The sequence below is a fragment of the Acomys minous genome (genome assembly GCF_964271855.1).
Source record: "Acomys minous genome assembly, chromosome: 14".
NCBI classification, from domain to species: Eukaryota; Metazoa; Chordata; class Mammalia; order Rodentia; family Muridae; genus Acomys; species Acomys minous.
This window is the reverse complement of record NC_140496.1, coordinates 40,177,074-40,195,991: the sequence shown is the minus strand read 5'-3', so window position 1 is coordinate 40,195,991 and position 18,918 is coordinate 40,177,074. Positions and strand designations below refer to the sequence as shown.

The 18,918-nt window shown below is 51.7% G+C and overlaps 2 protein-coding genes across 11 annotated transcripts in view; one reads left to right on the top strand and one right to left on the bottom strand.

Annotated features, from left to right (window-relative positions):
- Window positions 1-10,479: 10,479 nt before the first annotated feature.
- On the bottom strand, window positions 10,480-14,198 carry CBLN1 (cerebellin 1 precursor). The gene is made up of 3 exons (XM_084756183.1): window positions 13,538-14,198; window positions 13,253-13,372; window positions 10,480-12,079 (listed from the first exon to the last, which is right to left on the bottom strand). The coding sequence occupies exons 1-3, from the start codon at window positions 13,799-13,801 to the stop codon at window positions 11,882-11,884; spliced, it is 582 nt and encodes a 193-aa protein (XP_084612309.1). The 5' UTR covers window positions 13,802-14,198; the 3' UTR covers window positions 10,480-11,881.
- Window positions 14,199-14,268: 70 nt separating this feature from the next.
- Window positions 14,269-18,918, top strand: part of LOC311583498 (uncharacterized protein) — a 78,068-nt gene continuing 73,418 nt past the window's right edge. For all 10 annotated transcript variants that reach the window (XR_014774540.1, XR_014774541.1, XR_014774542.1 and 7 more), the window contains exon 1: window positions 14,269-14,546. Coding sequence is in view for 2 of the 10 variants with exons in the window: in XM_084757161.1 (XP_084613287.1) it covers window positions 14,305-14,546 (242 nt within the window). In the remaining 8 variants the exon portion in view is untranslated. The remainder of the gene's footprint in view (window positions 14,547-18,918) is intronic.

Below are 18,918 nucleotides of genomic sequence, written 5' to 3'. Positions count from 1 at the left end.
GTGCTGTCTCTCCCCTGCTGACCTCCAACCCCTTTGCACTCTTCCATTTCCTCCCGTGGGCCGGGAGCCACACACCCATCCTACTCCACAACCAGAAATCATGAGGAAACCAGACCTCACAGTTGCATATCTTTCCCTCATCTTCCTGCCTTCACTCTCCACTCAGGCCAAAGGATTAGCTGCCAAATCTTCTCATGTCCATGTTCCGTGCTCCAGCCTGGCCCTTGCTCCCTGCTCTAGCACACCCCGCCTGTGTCCCTCAGCCTGCTGCTGCTGTCACAGCCTTGCCCCCTTCTGCATGTTCCTAGGCCTGCCTTCCAGGCCTTTCCCTTCTCAGCAGCCAGCATGGCACCTGCTCAGTGTGAAGACAGCCCAGGAGCTCCTGATTTCACACCCCTCCCAGGGCCCAGCACTCCTGGGATGAAGGTCAGACCCTCTCCCTGGCCAGCCTCACCCTGACCTCTCTTCCTGCCCCACTTTGAGAGGATATCTCTCCTTCCTCGGTCTTTCAGAGTTCTAAGGTGATGTTTCCCAGTCTTGGGGTTTGGACACATTTCCTTCCGGTTGGAATGCACCCCACCCCCACCAACCTTCAGAAGCTGATCCATACTTAAAGATCTGTTCCCATCAGATCCAAGGTTTCCAGAAGACAGAAAACGTGGTGTCTGCAGCTGTTTTAGACTTACGTAACTGTTTTTTTTTATGTGTATGTGTGTTTGCCTTCACAAGTCTATGTACGCATCGGAAGCCGGAGGAAGCCACAAGAGGGGATTTTGTCCCCTGAAACTAGAGTTACAGGTGGTTTGTAGCCGTCATGTGGGTGCTGGGAACTGGACACAGGTCCTTTGCAAGAGCTCTTAGGTCAGTCAGTGATTCTCAACCTTCCTGATGCAATACTATTTACTTTTAATTATTTATTTTATTTAGTGTTGCGGTGACCCCCAGCCATATCTCTGTTGATACTCCATAACTATACTTTTGCTACAGTTGTGAATCATAATGTAAATATCTGTGTTTTCCCTTGGGGGTCTAGGGGTCGCGACCCACAGGTTGAGAACCCCTGTCTTATATGCTGACCCGTCCTTCCAGGCCTTTCTGTAGTGCTCAACAGTAACTGTGCAGCTCTGCAGGAATACCAGCATAAGGTATGCCAGTGAGCCTTGAGGCCAGGTCAGGGGAGCAAATCTGGTACGTACACACACACACACACACAGACACACACGCACGCACGCACGCACGCACGCACGCACGCTCACACACACACACACACACACGCACGAACACATAGCTGGAACAGCATGTGGCTTAGAGCAGTCGCTCATGGGATTTTACATGGATACCAGAGCTTCCTGTTAACCCCAGGAAGTGAATTTTTATTTCCCTGCTTCTTGTACAGCTCAGTGCTCCCCTGTCATGTACCCATTTCATAAAACTGTCTGTGACAGAATTAGAATTGAAAGGGGTTGCTTCGCTGCCCCCAGAGCCCGAGCTGCTGATAGGTCATTTGCACTGTTGTCCCTGCAGACCTCAGGGCTTATCAGACAGGAAAGCCTTGAGTTACCTTCTTGTGGCCAGGCAACCACAAGTGGAGAGGGTATCAGACCATGGGAAAATAGGGAGTGGGAGGGAGGTCGTATAAACCTATTGAGAGAGTATACAATCCCTCCCTCCTCCTCCTCCTCCTCCTCCCCTCCCTCCCTCCATCCTTCCCTCTGCCTGTTGTCTTACTCCTAGCCATTGACATCATCGAAGCGCCTCTCTGTCCTTTAGTAAGCCGCACCACAGCTTTCTTGATTATCCCCATTTTCAGATGAGAAGACTGAGTCCCTGACCAAGCACTGAAGCACAACCCTTGCTAAAAGCTGCCAGCTGCTCAGAGAAGCAAACACTGCCCAGTGGGATCCTGGCCAGCCTGGCCCCATGAGGAGGCCCATGTTTCCAGCCTTCACTTCCCTGAGGAACAGACTCCTTTGGCTGCTGTCTCAGCGTGGGAAACAATGGAGAAGCCCGGTCCTCCTCCAGACAAAGAGAGCTAGGGATGAAATCCTCTCCCCAGGGGATGGGAAATGTCAGCTCTATAACAGTAGTGACTCTCTTTGGTGCTGCATCCCAAAGGTGGTACCCAAGGGACTGTCACCATTTCCTGTCTCTGGACCCTCCAGCCAAGGGTATATGGAACAATTCCCATTCTGCTTAAAAGTAGCCTCTTCCTGTTGCTGGATGAGGCTCCAATCAAAAGGCTGGGGCCTTTCATGTCTCCCTGAAAGCTTCCCTATACTTGGAAATTAGGCTGACATTTTAACAAAAAGGAGATATGGGGGCATGCTGGTGACAACACCAGGGGTTACCACAGGCCTCCCAGGACATGTCAGAGGTCTGGGATGCACAGCCCAGGAAATAAGAGCCATAAAGGAGTTGGGAGTTTATACTCTAGGAGACTAGCAGGCAGGCTGACAAAGAACAGGAAGGGACAGCGTGGAGGGACAGATTAGACTGACAGGAGGATGGCGTGGCGGGCAGGCTCTCCAGCAGGTGCGGCTGGTACAAGGACCCTTGTGAAGCTGCCTTCATTACCAAGTGGAAACTAGACAGGAACACGGGAGCGCTGCCGTGGGCTGTCAGTAGGACTGCAGGAAGTGCCGCCTCCCTGGCATCCTGTGTGAGGTGAGCCTGCTGGCTACATGGACAAGACGCCTCCTTCCTGTGAAACGGGAGCTAATTGCACATCTCAGATGATCTCTTCCGGATGACACCATCGCAGCCTCGGTGTAACCATGCTTCACTATGGGAGGGATCTCATTCTCCTACTTCTGCTTCACCCTGGAAAGCGCACACCTGCCCAGAGCAGCTGACTCAGCCTGCTGCCTCACGCCCCCAGGCCCCAGCCCAGGCCAGGTACTGGTTACTGGCAAGTGTCTATAAAAACAGGTCTGGACAGCAAATCACTCCAGAACCTGTGACGTTGCAGAGACTTCTCACCCAGTGCAGACTTAGGGGATCAAAATCTTCAGAGTCAGGGACTAACAGGTGCACTTCTCAAGGTCTGTGAAGAAGCTGCGAGGGACAGATGGCAAAGGGACAAGATATCTGATTTACATGGATTCTGAACAAGCAGAGATGGGGTAGCTGGAGACTGTCAAGGCCTGATTCTCCTTTTAGTGGCACCACGAGAGAGGAGCAGTGCAGGACAGTGAAAGAACCGAGGCAGAACCAGGTTGCTGCTGCCCTTATCCAAGGGACAGGGGAGTCTTTGGGTTCAATTTGAAGGTGATGATTTCAGGATTGGCTGATGGATAGGATGTTGGCTATAAGCAAGAAAGAAGAGTCAGGCTGATGCAGGAGTGTCTGGTCCTGCCACCAGGAGAATGATGCTGATGCTGACAGGCAGAAAAGTCTCTCTCTCTCTCTCTCTCTCTCTCTCTCTCTCTCTCTCTCTCTCTCTCTCTCTCTCTCCCTTTCTCTCTCTCACACACAACACACAACACACACACACACACACACACACACACACACACACACACACCATTATACATGCACATATACAATGTGCAGAACAAGAAATCTAATTCTATTTAGGGTCAGTGAGATAACACCCATAAAAATGGGAACTAGAATTTCTCTATACTCTCTGTGGAAGCTCAAAAGTCCTGGGTTTCACTGAATGTTGTAACCTTTGTCGCATTATATGAGATGCTTCCTGGGCTCATAGCCCCAGTGCCTTCTCTCACAGCTGTGTCCACACTGTGATGGTCACATACCGGTGAAAGAAAGGTATTTCTTTGTGTTGCTGTGGAGCCAGCTTAATTGTATGACGGGTGCTGTGTACAGCTCTCACTATTGCTCCCAACAGTCTTTGTCAGTGCCACGTGTCCTGGCATTGGGATGTCGTCAAAGGCATGCATTGTTTCTACAAAGGAGCACAAGCCCACCAGTGCTAATTGGTAGATCCAGATCCTCTGTGGGGTTTTTCTGAGATATCAATTCTCGTTCCTCAAATACAGGTTGGGGACTGAGAATTCCCAGCTCTAACAAGCCCTGTTTAATAGCAGTGACATCAAGCCACATAGATATATCCCATACATGTATCATATTAGGATCAGCTGGGATTTCTTGTCTTTGTTGAGAAGAAAATTTACTATGGAACTACAAGAACAGAGAGAAAGCTTGTAACTTGATCACAGCATCTGGTTTCTGTCTTCAGGAGGCTCATTCAACAATTTTCATTCCTCATGGTTCAAAAGAGCTGCAGAAGCTCCAGCCCTTTGCTTCAAATCAATCCAAGACATCTTAGCAAAATTCTTATGGTCTTTCATTGACTCTAAAGAAGTGTCATGCCAGACTCTCCAATCTGTCCTTATGAAAAGGTAATCAAGGTGCTTCAAGGTCAGGTCAAAGTCAGCAAAGGGAAAAAAATTGAAGGGAGTCCTACTCATTTTATCATCAGAAAGAGAGAGACAGAGAGACAGAGGGTGGGGGGGGGGGCAAGAAAACAAGCACAGAGGTTGATGTTGGGTGGATGCCTCAGACTTTCTCCCCTTTATTTTTTGAGACAGGGCCTCTCCCTGAGTTTTGAGGTCACTGACTCAGTACAGACTCAGTGTGGACCCCACTTCTTATAGCAGAAGCATGGGCACACCAAGGCGGTGAAGGATGGCCGCTGAAGGTGTCGCAGCCTCACAGAACTGCACGGCCACTCACAGTGGTATAAGGAGTGATTTAGGTCTGTTCCTGGTGTCTGCACATCCTAGAAATTTGACTGGGGCAACATGAGTATAGAGAAAAAGGACAAACATACAGAAAAGCTGGGATTGGATGTTTTGTGTTTACTCTGATGAGGAGCACCTACTAAGCAACCTGGAAACTCAGTGAGTTTACAACACACGGGGGGGGGGGGGTCCTTAGCTGGTCTCTGTGGGAAGTCTGGGGGGTGCACAGTCTCACCAGGAGGAGGGAGCTGCAGTGCAGGCATCCTGAGAAGACGACAGCCAGCATTTGCATTGGAACCAGGGGAAAGCTTTGCTATTTCCTGGAGCCTGTCCTGGGGAGGGCTTTGCCACTCCCCTGGGTCTGAGATGTAGGGAGTCCTCGGCATGGGCGTGCTCAGGTCAACACTGCAAACTCACTCAAGGCTTTTTCTGCTCCTTATATGTATTTACTTAGAGTTTCCTCCATCCCCACTGGCCTGGGTGCTGGTGACCCTCTGGAGCAGTCTCCCACCTAGGAAGCCTCAAGAGCCAAGAGAAATAAGGAAAAGCAGCCAGCCTGTGAAAGCCACGCAAATGGGCACTCTTAGCCTGGCTGGCATTGACAGCATGCCCCGCCTCTCAGCAACTTCAGAATAACCCATCCACATGAATGAGAGAGAGAGAGCCTTGGGAGCAGTGCTGAGGCCTAAGGGGACCAGACAAGGTCGTAGCATAGCAGGCAACGAGCAGCAGCACCTTCTCGCCATGTTTGGACCCACTTGGTCATTATAAACTCATCTGAACTCTCAGCAAAGTATACAATGGGGAGTTTATTTCTCAGCCTCTCAGAATACAAAGGAGAGTCTTTAATACAAGACCTAGGCAGCGCACAAAGCTTCCTTTCAAATGGGGAGGAAGGAATGTCCAGTTGTCCCTCTTTTGTTAGTGGTTCCCTCTTTCCTCGTTGAAAGCTTGCAGTACTTTCTGGCTATGGGAGAAAGCTTTCTGGGTGCTTCACCCGATGAGCAGGGTTAAGCAGGCTTTGGAACATTTCAGAGAATTCCCTGCCAGACACTGGGCCAGAAGAAGGGACAGGACTTTGGGGAATCCTTGATTTGGGGGTGAAGATAGGAGACAGCTGAGGATATGTCACTCCCACGGTCTGCAGCATCTCAAAGCTGTGAAGTAAATTCAAAGACCATTATCAGTTAATTAGAATGAAATCTCAGAGACGGTACGGCTGCCATGAGTGGAGCTGGCAGCCCCTTCACTGGCCGGGGCTACTTTTTATACCTGGCAACCTCCTGGGCTTCATCAGCAATTTGACACTGTGGGCTCTCTGTAACCTACTCCTGCTAGTGGGTGTTTCCATACATACACATCACTGTAAGCAAAATGGCTTCATCCTGGATTCCTGAAACAGTCAACTGACTAATGCTAACCAATGGCATTGTTTTAAGGATGTAAAATTTGTGTTTATGGTTAGTGTGTGTTGTGTTATATGTCCCTCTTTTCCGAATGAGCCTTCTCCTTCTATAGGGTCCAGGAATCGAACTTGGGTCAGGATGCTTGTGTGGCAAAGCACATTTGCTAGTGAGCCATCTTGCTGGTCCCGATTCATGATGTTTGATGCTGGCGGGAAGACAAAGTTGTTCTTGTCCTTTATGAAAAATAGAGCCTGGCCCCTGCCTACTATGGTGCTCCCAGCATGTCGGCATGGTTTGGACAAGCAGCGGAGGAAGATGAATTGTAGGTCAACTACAGACAACTGGTGCAATTCCATTCCCTTCTAACATAAACAATCTCTGTCCAGAGAGACAGTAAGAAGTTAGGGGAGGAGCCAAATGCTGAGCCAGCACTCCAGACTATTACAATCCACTAAGCTCCGGAACCAGTGTCCCTGTAACTACTCTTCTGTTCATTCAAGAGAGACTTTTCTTGTTCACTGTTTATTGTTGTGGGCAGTTGCAATTTGACTAAGTGGTCACACAGATAAGGAGGAAAAGGGGGTAGTTATCTGGGTTACATTTAGGGGCCACTTTGCAGATGAGGTAGGGCTAAGGCGGAGTCCTGAGGTCAGGTTGGAGCCCGGATCCCATCACGTAATGTCTCTCTTTTCCCTAACCCCCACACCAGTCACCGTATCCGCAGAACCATGACATACTTGGGCTTTGGAAGGTGTCCACATAACTTTTCACACAGCTTCACTGATGCACAGCAAGGTACCTCCTGGGAGACAAGACCCAGCAAACACCACCCCACCAAGCATCTTTCCCCAGCCTCCTTCTTATGGCCCCTGCTGGTTGCCATCCTAGCTAGGGTCACAGCTGGGACTGCCTGGAGATAGAGACTCATCCCTTAGGGAAATGGGCAGATGAGAGTGGGGAGGAAAAGTCTTCCCAGCTGCACGAGCCTCAGGGGATACTCCCATTCCTGCTGGGGAAATAGGGGGTTCTGGGTAGGGGAGGAGGGACTGAGGGCTCCAGGAAGTCCATCAAAGAACATTTTCATTGGCTGTGCTCTTATCTCTCTCAGTTGTGCTAGATCGTGATGTCATCCCAGGATACTGGCTCTACACCTGGTGCCATGGTGTGGGCACAAAGCCAAGGAAGGAGAGGAAGAGGGAGATACTGCTTTGGAAGAAATCCCTTACAAAGGCGTGCAGGCACACGGCACAGCGGCAGGGCGCAGTGCTCAGGGTCTAGTAAGGCGCACACGGGCCTATAGACAGAAAAATATTCATCAGCGTTGAAAATGCAAATCTATACGCAGCAGGATGAAGAAGACCATCTGGGGTGGGGGCTGGGCCCTGTGCAGGTGGAGGACCTCCACAAGATTGGTCCTGAACCCACAATGCCCTGTGTTTGCTGAGCATAGAATATCTTTCCATTTGAAATACAAGGAACTGAGGCGCAAGGCAGAGTTGCAGTCTACCTACGACGAGGCCAGTGCAAAGAACTCAAGAGACCTCTAGGGAGCATTTCCCCCACCACAGTACTAATTCAAAGGCAGGTGGGGGCAGGTGCGCCTGAGTAGTCCCACTGCCCACGCCCCCACCAGTCATTCCTGGGGCTTCACTGTTTGATGTGACTGTAGTGGGAGCGCACAAGCGCCTGTTGAGAGGGAAGCGGCTGAACGCTGGCAGTTAGACCAGCTATGGGAACCTTGTAGCCCCACCGTGAGCGTTCTGGAGCTGAGGAAAGTAAGGCTCAAGTTGGTGCCAAGGACAGTGTAAAATCACAGTCAGAGGGGGAGAGGCCTTCACTTCAGATCCGGACTCGGGGACTCAGGACCCTAGTCCGCCCTCTCTCTGCCGGCGCCTGCCCCTCCCCTCTTCCCCCTCTATTAAGATGACAATTAGAGGCCAGTGAGGCTTTTTCTCCACCTGGGTAATTATGTTCTCATTAGGAGCCGGTCCGATCCGCAGCAGCGTGCTGCTCTGCTCTGTTCACTGCTCGCCTTCAGGCTTCAAGCCCCCCAGGCTCTAGGGAAGTTGGATGGGTGACCTCGCCTCCCGGCCCACAGGACCACTGGGCACAGTGCATTCCGGGAAGCTTCGCTGAATTCCCCTCACCATACTTCTTGCTACTTGCCTCCAATAATAAACTTTAACCTTTGCCCTAAGAGAGGTAGAGGCGGGGGGTGGGGGGTGGGGGGGTGGTTGGGCTAGGTAAGACTCCACATTCCTTAGAGGGACGGGAGGTTTGATAATTCTGCTGTCCTGGGCTGTAGAAGGGGAGGGGCTGCACACTATCCAGGAAGAGGAGGAGGAAGTAACCAAGGTAACTAGGGATGGGAGGGAGCAGGGGGGGGAGCAGGGGGGGGGGAAGCTTTATCGACCCAGAGTGAGGCAGAATTCGGGGTGGTCCTGGAACCCTCCTTACAGGTTGGGATCTGAAGAAGCTTATTTTAGATGAAAGCAGGAGGTAAGGCCCGGATCTGCCCGGGATCAGAGGCTTCAAAGCCTTAAAGGGAACCAAAGTGAGATGTAGGTTTTTCAATCGCCCCACCCACCCACCTCCCAAGCCTCTGGCTAGGACAGGAAGAAAGTCCCCAGGGAACTGCAGCTCTCCAGGGCTTTCCCCCCACCCCCCCTCCTTCCATCCATCCATCTCCTACTTGCCCCTTGGTGTCTCTCATGAGTCTTTCTTGGGGCCCAGTTGTCTGGCCTCTTGCCTCTGCTCAAAGGAGCATGGGGAAGATGTCTACAACCCTGCTCAGGCAAATGTTGGTGGCCTTTCCATGTGAAACCCAAAGCAAAAAGGGGCGATGAGCCCAGCCCCAAGTGACTCCTTCCCTGGCAGCATCAGTCTAGGCCCTCCCCAGAGGGCAAGGAGTTAGTGGGCAGTAAGCATCCTAGCAAGAGCGTTTCCTGTTCAGTGGGTTGGGACGGCTCCCAAGTAGAGACAGCCTTTTAACAGAACTTAGGTCCTCCCTCTGTGGTACGGGATTTTTAAAAACAAAAGAGAGAAAGAGTAGCTTCAACTTCAAGGCTGGGGTGGCTTGTGTGGGACACAGAGGGAGGAATGGGAGATTGGTAGTCCATGGCAAGGGGCGGGGGGTGGGGGGTGGGGGGAGGGGAGGGAATGGTTGACAGGCAGAGGAAGAGGTAGGAACCAGGTGCAAATGTGTTTCAATGCTAGCCTCAGAAGCAGGGACCCAGTCCTACCAGGGCCAGGCAGAGCTGGGGCAGAATCAAGGAGTACTTTTCTTCATCTTTCTCTGAGTCCACTGGCTCTATTTAGCTAGCTGGGATTCAGATCTGGGCCCTAGTGGGGACCCACAGCTCCCTGCCTCCCCATCCCAGTCAGTGTAGTGAAAGCCTCTCACTGAGACAGGCCCCAAAGAGAGATGGCTGGGTCCCCAGAGAAGGAAGAACTTGGGGGTGTTTAGACTCCTCCCTGCCTTTAAACAGAAGGGGACAGGCAGGCAAGGAGACTTGCTCAAGTTACTCAGGTTGAGCTTAGCCTTGTAGTACTCCAACACCAGAGCCCTGGCCGCCTGCGTTGAAATGGTTCCATGCTTAGAAAAAAGAATGGGCAGCATTCTGGAATCCCTCTGAGTGTCAAGGGGTTCTGGGAGCAGCTTGCAGGGGTAGCAGGCACTTACTTAATAACCCTCAAAGGCTGTAAGCTTGGAACAATAGAGCTGCCCTCTTACAAAGCACTGCACAGCTGAGATGTTGGTCAAGGTACTTCCCCTAGCATGGACTCCCTTGTCCTTGACCTGTCCTTCCCAGCACGAAGACCGAAGACAGCACTCTTATTTAAAAGAAAGGAGAAAAATAATAAATAAATAAATAAATAAATAAATAAATGCAAAAATATTTCACTTTTCTATTAAATTCCTGTAAGGCCCCTCTTTCCGGTGGGACTGAAGCAAGGAGGGGAACTGTGGGGAAGGAAGCCACAGGCATTGGATTGTATATCACCCCGGAAGGCCCCTTTTGTCCCCTCCAGTCCCCTGAGGCTGTGAAGGGCGCTGCTGCTAGAGGCACCTTAGACTGTATGCTTGAGAAAGGACTGGGGATCCTAGGCCAGCCGGTGTTTATGAAGTGCTTGGGTGGGGAAATGGGGAGAAGGCAGAAATGCCAGGAATTTTGCCTGTCCTGCCATTACCGACACCCATTTTCCCACTCCAGAACCACTTAAATTCGAATCTGAATCTCAGCCCAAGAAAAACCCTGGAGGACACAGTACCACCGGAGCGACCAGGGCCGGCAGATCTCGGTCCAGGGCCCTCAACTTCCACCCACTTCTGGCGTTGCGTCACCGCGTCCAACACAGGGTCAGCGTTCCAAACTTAAAACGAAGTCGTTTATTTCAATTTTGCTTTTCACATTACGTTTCGGTACAATCAAAACATCTGGACGAACCCCCTTTAAAGTCCTGCGAATGAGCGCAATCGCAGCCGGCCGCCCTGGTGGTTTGGCGGGAGGACCTCGGGTTTAGAGGCGCTGGTACAAAACGTAAGGTGCTTCGGAGGCTGCGGAACGGATAGAGCTGGAGACATCCAGGGACAGTAAGCATGAGGACACGGTCACACGGGGCAGGCTGGTTCCGGTCCTAGAACTGGAAATAATTCCCGACGCATTTGGAATTGAGGGTGGGCAAAAAACTGCCTCTAGGCCCCTCAGTCACGCCTAGCAGGATTTGGGTCAGATTTCTCAGGTCCCACCAAAGCAGGGAAGACGGGGAAGGCAGAGCAAACCTGCTGCAGGAGAAAGCGTTGAACTGGCTCTGCGAAGAAGCCTTTCTGCCCCAGGCCTCTGTGGCTCGTTTCATAGTCTTCTCCTCCCAGCTTTGGGGGAGCCCCAGCCCTCAACCTCGCAACCCGGAAAATGCGAAGTTTAGAAAGCTGTTTCAGAAAAATAAAAGTCCCACTTTGACTTTATTGGATTAAAGCAAAATTAAATTTTGGCTATTCACACGTATGTTACAAGAGGAAGAGGAAGCGTCCCGAAGAATCTCCTTGGCGTTTGGTGGAGCCACAGAACACGGGGCATTGACAAGCATCAGAGGACAAACACCAAGCAGCCTTAGATTTCACGATCACTCCGAACAGGACAGAAATACGGAATACAGCCAGCGTCCACCCGGAAGAATTCTTCGTGTATAAATGATACATATACATATTTATGTATAGTTAAACCAGTCACCACGAAGGGATGAGTCTTTCCTCCGCTAATACGCGGGGACAAGTCTCTCCAGCTTAACTCGCGCGGTATTTGAGGAGCAAAACCTGTTATATTAAAACTACCTGCCCCATTCAAAAACAGAAAACAAACTGATCCCCCTCTTCAAACTTCGGGGGCATATTAAGTTTCAGTAAGTGGCAGGGTTCAGAGGGGGTCGGGTCGGGAGAGACATTTCACATTACTTCGTTAATTGTTTGGGGACGTGGACGCGGGTAAGGAACAATGACAAGGCAAGTCTCTTCATCGGTTACTGCGACTGGCTTGGGGGAGGCGAGTTTAATTTTGGAAATGGGAGTGTGCAGAGCTAAGCGAAATTTACTTCTCTTAGTAAGGGAGCAGACGAAGTTGGACCGCGGCGGCGGCGCGCACCTTTGTACCCAGTGTAGCTAGGAACACGTAGGAAGTTTGCGGTGGCGCCGCTTCCTCGCCCTGGTAATTTCCGGCCTCTTTTTCACTCCCCTCCTGCCTCTCTCCTGCCTCCATTCCCGTTCCGAGCCAGTCAGAGGGGAAACACGAGGAATCCAGAAAAGGTTGAGTACTTCCAGCCCCCCATCAAGTTCCCCCGCTCCAGCTTGAGGTATGCTCGGTCGCCTTTCTCCATTTGGATGAGCACGCCGTTGCTGGCGGCCTCGCGGGTCACGTCTTGGTCACCGGCGAAGGCTGAAATCACCGGCCACCCGTTCAACATGAGGCTCACCTGAGAAAGAGAAAGGCCGGCATCAGAAGCGCCACCTAAGCGGGTACCCAAGCGGCGCTGGAGACCCAGCCTAGGTGGTTGGCTAGCAGCTAGCTACAAAGGCCTGAGGCGTGTGGGGCGAAGCATACTGCGGAGGCTCTAACAGGGATCCACACCGTATCTAGGTAGAGGAAAGGTCTGCCTCTCCAGAACCGCAGTCAGGCTCCTTCCAGTTTCTCAAAAGAGTGCGCCAAGCGCAACCCGATTGGACATAATCCAGTTTAGTGAACCCGCAGGTGGCTGTTGCGTCCTGAGACCTTTGGCCTCTAGCCAGCTTGCCTCGAGCAACTCTGCTCCCCGCGCGTCCTGAATTGCTAAACAAACAGCCGCACCCCGGGCCTCGCCTGCTGTCTCTGACCAAGAGGTTAGAAGCGGCCGTGAGTGGCTGTCCGGAATTCGGAGACCTGCGAAAACGCTCTCAAGCTTCGTTTCCCAAGTCACCCGCTCAATTCTCGGCCCAGATCCTGCTGCGCCCGCCATCGCCGGGTTGTGCCCTTGCAGTGACAGCGTCGGCCTAGGGCCAGGAGCCCGGTCCCCAGTCGCGTTTTCCGCCTCTGCGGGCGCTCTAAGGAAACGCAGATATCTTTGGGGACCTGGCTAGCGGGTGGGTGCTGGCCCCGACAAGGCTGGACCCAGAGGGAGTAGCACTACCCCTCCCAACCCCACCTCGACTCTTTTCTCCGGCCACCTTTAGAGATTCAAGTTTAAAAGCAGTCTGCAAAGGAAGGGCTTGGGGTTAGGGAACGGGATTCTGTTCGTGGTGCTGAAGAAAAGCATTCGGGCTGTGGCGAATTGTTGAACCTAGAGAGCGGGCGTGGAGGAGACCTCACAGAAGCCCTAGATGTCTGTAGAATCTAACAACCCTTCCAGGAAGTCCCCCACAGTCCCTAAGGAAAACCGGGGAACCTTTATAGTAGGGTCCAGAAAGCGAAAGCAGAAAACTGTCTCTGGGGATGCTCTCAGGAGCTTTGGACAGCTTAAGGGGAGTGCAAAGCAAAGAGGCCCTGACACCCGTCCTCAGAGCAGCCAGGGCGTAAGACACTAATTTCTGCCTCTTGCCTCCACAGAGCCTCGGACAGACCCCTACGGACAGGACCCCCTACGGAGACCCTGATCCCCAAGGTGGCAGCTGACCTGGATGGTCTGTCTGTTGTAGACTTTCACCACGTGGAAGTTAAAACTGTAGATGCCTTTGCGCGGGGCGATGAAAGTGCTGCGTTCTGAGTCAAAGTTGTTCCCGATGTTCACTAGTACCTATAAGGAGACAGGAACGAAACCGGGATAGATCGGAGTCCACCCGAGCGTGGCCCTCGCGCCTCCGCAGAGCCCTTGGAGAGTATCCCATACCCGACTTCTATGATCTCCTTGTCACCCCCTCACCAATCCATTCCAGTTGCTGCAAGAGATCGGGAGACTCACCTGGTCGAAGTAGATGATCATCGTGCGATTACTCATCTCGGACGGCTCATGGTTGGTGCTCCTGATGGCAGAGAAAGCCACCTTGGCGCTGCCCGATCGCACAGAAATGCCCAGAGCAGTGCCCGTAGGGTCAGATGTGGGGTTGGAGTCACACACCACCAGGCACTTGCCCTCCAGCACGATGGGCTCTGTCTCATTCTGCCCGCGGGCTGGGCCTGCCAGCCACGCAGCCCCCAACAGCAGCAGCTCCACGACGCCCAGCATCGCGCCTCTGGCGCCCACCCCGCCCCCCACCCCGGGGGCTGCCAGCGCCAGCCGCCCCCCTCCCCAGCCCTGCTACGAAGCCCCCTCCTCAGCTCTGTGCGCAGCTCTGCCGTCGCCTCCCGGACCACTACGCCTCTCCTTCGCACTCCAGGACAAACGTCCTCCCGTGCCGTGCACCAGGAGCCCCGCCCGGGCCTCAGGGGTGCCGCGGCCGCCCAGCCGCACTTGGATGCATAGCCTCTGCTGCCTGGTGCTCGCTGTTGCCGCCGCCTCCTGTCCGCACTCGCCGCTGCTGCCGCCGCCGCCGCCGCCGCTCTGAATTATTGATGCAGCGGGCGCTGCAGCCGGAGCGGGCGGAGAGCGCGCGCCGGGCACAAAGGCGCGGACCAAGCCTAGCCCCGCCCCCGCCCCTCCCAGCCCGCCTCCCGGAGCCGCCCCGCCCCGCCTCCGCCGAGGCCCCACCCCCTGGCCAATCGCGACGCACCGCGCTCCCCGCCGAGCCAATGGCTGCCCTGTCCGCGCGCGGCCACCTGACCCAGGGCGCCGTTGTTATTAGGCGCGGCGAGGCGGGCGGCGCGCGGCAGCAGGGCTGGGCTCCGGCCTGGAGTCAGCGGAGGGAGCGCGGGAGGGAGCGCGCGCGCGTTCCCGGACACTCCGCGGCAGCTACTCGCCCCAAGCCTTCTCCCTGGCCGCGTTGCCCGCAGCTGCCTCGACCTCCTCTCGCGCCCGGTTCGCGGGCTCTCAGGTAGGAGGCGGCGCGCGGCGGGTTGCGAGTTCACGGTCACACCGGCCGAGGGGCCACCGCGTAGGTGCAGGGAACAGGCAGGAGCGCCCTCCCGTGGGCGCGGGCGCGCGGGGCAGCAGCAGCCGGGGCTGGTTAAGGGCACGTACGTGCGGGGCGGGGCCTGCGTGGCGGCCTGGGGCGCACCTGCGGCGGGAAGTGGAGTGGACATCAGGGAGTACTAGGCAGGGTATCCGGGGGCCCCGGGGTCACGCGTGGACTCGTTCGCTCGAGGGAAGATGTGCTGACCCGTCAGGCTGTCCTCGCGCGTGGATGCCGCGAGCGAAGCTAGAGCCGGTAGTTTCGTCCTTGGTTTTAGGAGCATGTTTTGCGCCCTTCCCGCCTACCTTGTGCGCCTGTCCACCGTAGATTTAAACCACACACGTATTCGAAAAACAAAGTGAAAATACATCCTCGCCCAGTGTGAGGAGAGGGGCCAGGGAGGTGGGTGGGTTCCGCGTCTCGCGGCAGGAAGGCGAGTGCCGAAGACCTTGCGTGGAATCCATCCATACCAAGCCGGTACGGCCGGTATGTGTACGCTGCCAGAGCTCACCAGCGGGCCACCCGCCGCGGGAACTTCGCTGCAGTGTTCAGTGATGCAGGACGAGGGCCGGTGCTGTGGCAGTGGCCTCCAGGAAGGCATGCAGCTTTTTCCTCTCTGGCTTCCGAGTTCTGGGACAGCCACACTGAGCCACCTCCGCAGCTTCCTCTGTTGCTGGTAGATTTTTCCTTTTCTTTCTTTCTTTTTCTTTCTTTCTTTCTTTTTTTTTTTTTTTTTTTTTTTTTTTTTTTTTTTTTTTTTTTTTTTCCTTTTTCAGTAGCAACTTAGAGAACTATCAGAGGAAATCCAATTGTGGACCTCCACCTATCCTCTGAAGCCTGCCTGTGAATGCCCAGGGAGCAAGAGAGAAAGGGTGGACAAACAAACAGAGGTCCACTTTAAATTAAATCAGGGGTACGGTTTTTTCAGCTCCTATATTTTGATAAATCCCCCAGGAACTAGCTGTGTTTACGCCTAATGTTCTCATGCTTCTACTCTGACATGAAATACGAGGTGAGAGCTGGATAATGAGGCGACAGCTCTAACCCTGAAAGGTGCCTGGAAAGCAGCTACGGAGCCCTACTCTAGCCCTGCAGTATTCTACACACTGGCGACATTGTCAGCCACTCCGATGTCTCCTAGCACCTGCGGAGTGATGACCAGTCAGGTGCAACCAGGAGAGAGACCCTTCAGTCAGGCGATCGCCAGCCTATTAACCCTATCCTCCCATGAGGCTTTGATGAGCAGTGCCCACTGCTGGACTGTCAACCTGATGTCACGAATTCCCTAGCTTCTGTGAACATATCATCGCGCTCTGGTCTGCACTTGTCCTTCTCAGGCCTTGTTTGCATGCACGTTCTGCAGAAGAGATTAACTGAGCCATCCTTTGCTTTCTTCCCTGCCTTCGAGACTCAACCCTTTTTCTGTCCCAGTGAGTCCACCTAAATGTCATTGGTGGGAGAACCTCCTCGTGGGACCTGTTTCCATCCCTGTGTCCTGTTTGAGTCACTCTCATGGGGATGTACTTTGGTTCGTGAGCTCTAGCCTGGGTCACCTGCAAGAGCCTGGTGATGCACTAGTCCCAAATCAGCACGTCACTTCCTGGCTCTGCCTTACCTTCTTTATGCCTTCATTTGATGATTATATGTGAAGGCGGGTGACCTCAAATCCATCATGCCCCAAGCTCCCTCACCCTCTTCCTGTGTACTATGTTAAAAAAAAAAAAAGAATGTTAATATAATAACGTTTATAACTATACGCTTTCCTGGGTTGTGGTGACTGAAGGATACTGTGCGAGCGAGAAGGGAAAGCCATTACAAATCTCAAATGCAGTTGCTCTTTTAGGCTGGCCATGCTTTTAGAGTCAGGACTCCTCTAGGGGCAGGTGAAAGCATCTATTAAGACTGGCTTACATTTCTAACTTGGTCCATGCAAAATGCCTAGGGTCATCTTGCCACTTAAGATGCGGCCCAGTTGGACCTGTTTTCTTTTCAAATTTGGCTGCATGTTCAGACCCTGTTTTTATATTATGTAAATCTTTAAAATTGCTACCACCTTAGTCCTACTAAGGAACAACCCCCTTTTGTCAATACTTGCAGCTAAAATCTCAGAATGTACGACAGTTTGAGTCGCCTGCCAGTTGTCCATGGTGATGTTAATGGTTAGTTCTAAGGCACCTCACATGGTAGAACCAACCAACAATAATTGCTTGTAGCATTCTGTTTTCGTTCAAAACTGTTGCAATCGCTTTTCATCTTTTCAACTTTGAGGCTTCCAGAAGGGTGGATACAGATACCTCCAGTTCCTAAACACCGATCAGGTGATGAGAACAAATGAAGAATTGAGTGGGAGTAATAAAAAGAATTGGTTGTTTTTCAAATGTGCAGCCTTACCCTGTTTCCGCCTCTGGTATGGAAACACTGTTAAGGTGTTAAAAGACTGCTTCGGTAAAGCTTGTAAATCAGCATGCTAGATTTCGTGAACTACAGATCACCCATAATGAATTTGAACTGCATTTGTTATCCTCGGTATCGGCTTTAAGTGTGGCCTTGTGTTTCAGTGAACTCAAAGGCAGTTTCCTCTTGCTGTGCTCCGAATTCCCATCCACATTGAGCTCTGAGAGAAGGGTGCAGCATCAGCCTCCACAGCTGTCATGTTCCTGGCAGCCGAGCTGCCCTGCTTTTACCCCAGGGATAACAGCCTGGGAATGAGAGGGCACATCCAGGAAAGGCAGTGTTTTCTCACGGACATCAGTCCTTTTGTTAAATCAAAATGTATTCTTCACACCAAGCAGGGTTTCATTTCTGTAGCCTTGGTTCAAAAGCCCAGTCACTGCTGATCCCTGGGATTTGCCTCATTTCTTCTTAAAGTAAAAAGAAAGGGTGTCTTTATTCTAAAGAGTGCTGCATCTGTGCTATCAAATGTCACTTCACATCAGTGCCTAGGAGATAGATATCCTACAAACCATGGGCCTGATATAAGCTACTCAAAGTATGATGAGTCTTTCTGCTTTCACCAAACCCTGTCTTCCTGTTGCCTGTTCAGACTGAGTGAGAGGTGACATTTTGCTTTCTAGTTACAAGGGTTAGGCTTCAAAATTAACTTTGTAATTGGACAAACACTGTTTTCTTTTTCTTTCTTTCTTTCTTTCTTTTTTTTTTTTTTTTTTTTTTTTTTTTTTTTTTTTTTTTTTTTGATTTTTTGAGACAGGGTTTTTCTGTGTAACTTTGACTATCCTGGACTCGCTTTGTAGATGAAAACACAATTTTCAGAACGATGCTTTAAGTGTGCCACAGCATGTGAAAGTAGGTGGTTCATATGAAGAATTTCTTCAGGTAAATGAGGTTTCCTTTAAGGTCAAAGGAAAAAATATACTGTGATCCTATAGACCGGCTCTCAAATGGAAAGGATGGAGGTGTGTGTGTGTGTGTGTGTGTGTGTGTGTGTGTGTACATATACACATATATACATGTGTTTATGTATACATATATGTGTGTATATGTGTGTATGCGTGTATATACATATATATGAATGAAACCTCAAACACTAGTTCATTTTTTCCCAAGAAGCAATTACCTGCTGGTTTTGGTGGTTGTTCATGGAGACAAACCAAGGTTTCGCCAATTCAGCAGACATTCATGGAGGGCCAGCAGTGTGTGAAATGAGGCCTTGGTATTGCACAGCAGTCAGCAGTGTGCACCATTTCTCACTTTTGCCTCCAGCTCTGCTAAGCAGGCTTCTTGAAATTGGTGATGTTGGCTCTTCTTTCTACATGTTTACCTTTATCCGTAATCAGAAGATAGAGAAAACCTACACAAATATGCTGCACACGCCAAGTTAATAAGTGAGACAACTTCAAATAAATTACTTGGATGTATACTTCAGGTCTAATGTGTGAGAGTGCTGTAGGGTATTGTCGTCGGTAACTGCATCACCTTTTTGGAATAATTATCTCCAGTTTTATTAGTAGGGGCCTTTGGTAAATTCCTGGTCTGTTTATTAGTCTACAGTTATATGAAGGTTCCCCAGGGCTCAGAGAGCTCTCAGGCAGGCCTTTGAGAAGGCTCCTAGCCAGAGAGGTTGCTGAACCTCCCATCCCAAAAAAGGGAGATGAAAGAAGCATGTTGAGTAGGCCTTTAAGGATGGAGAATGCAGAAGCATGAAAACCGAGACTATGTCTAAAAATCCCTTAAGAAAGGGACATTTCCAAATGGTATTTTCTAGCAGGCTTATTACAGACTAAGTCAGAGGCACATTCATGATTCTTCCACCCATGTCAGACCTCAGTGACAGACT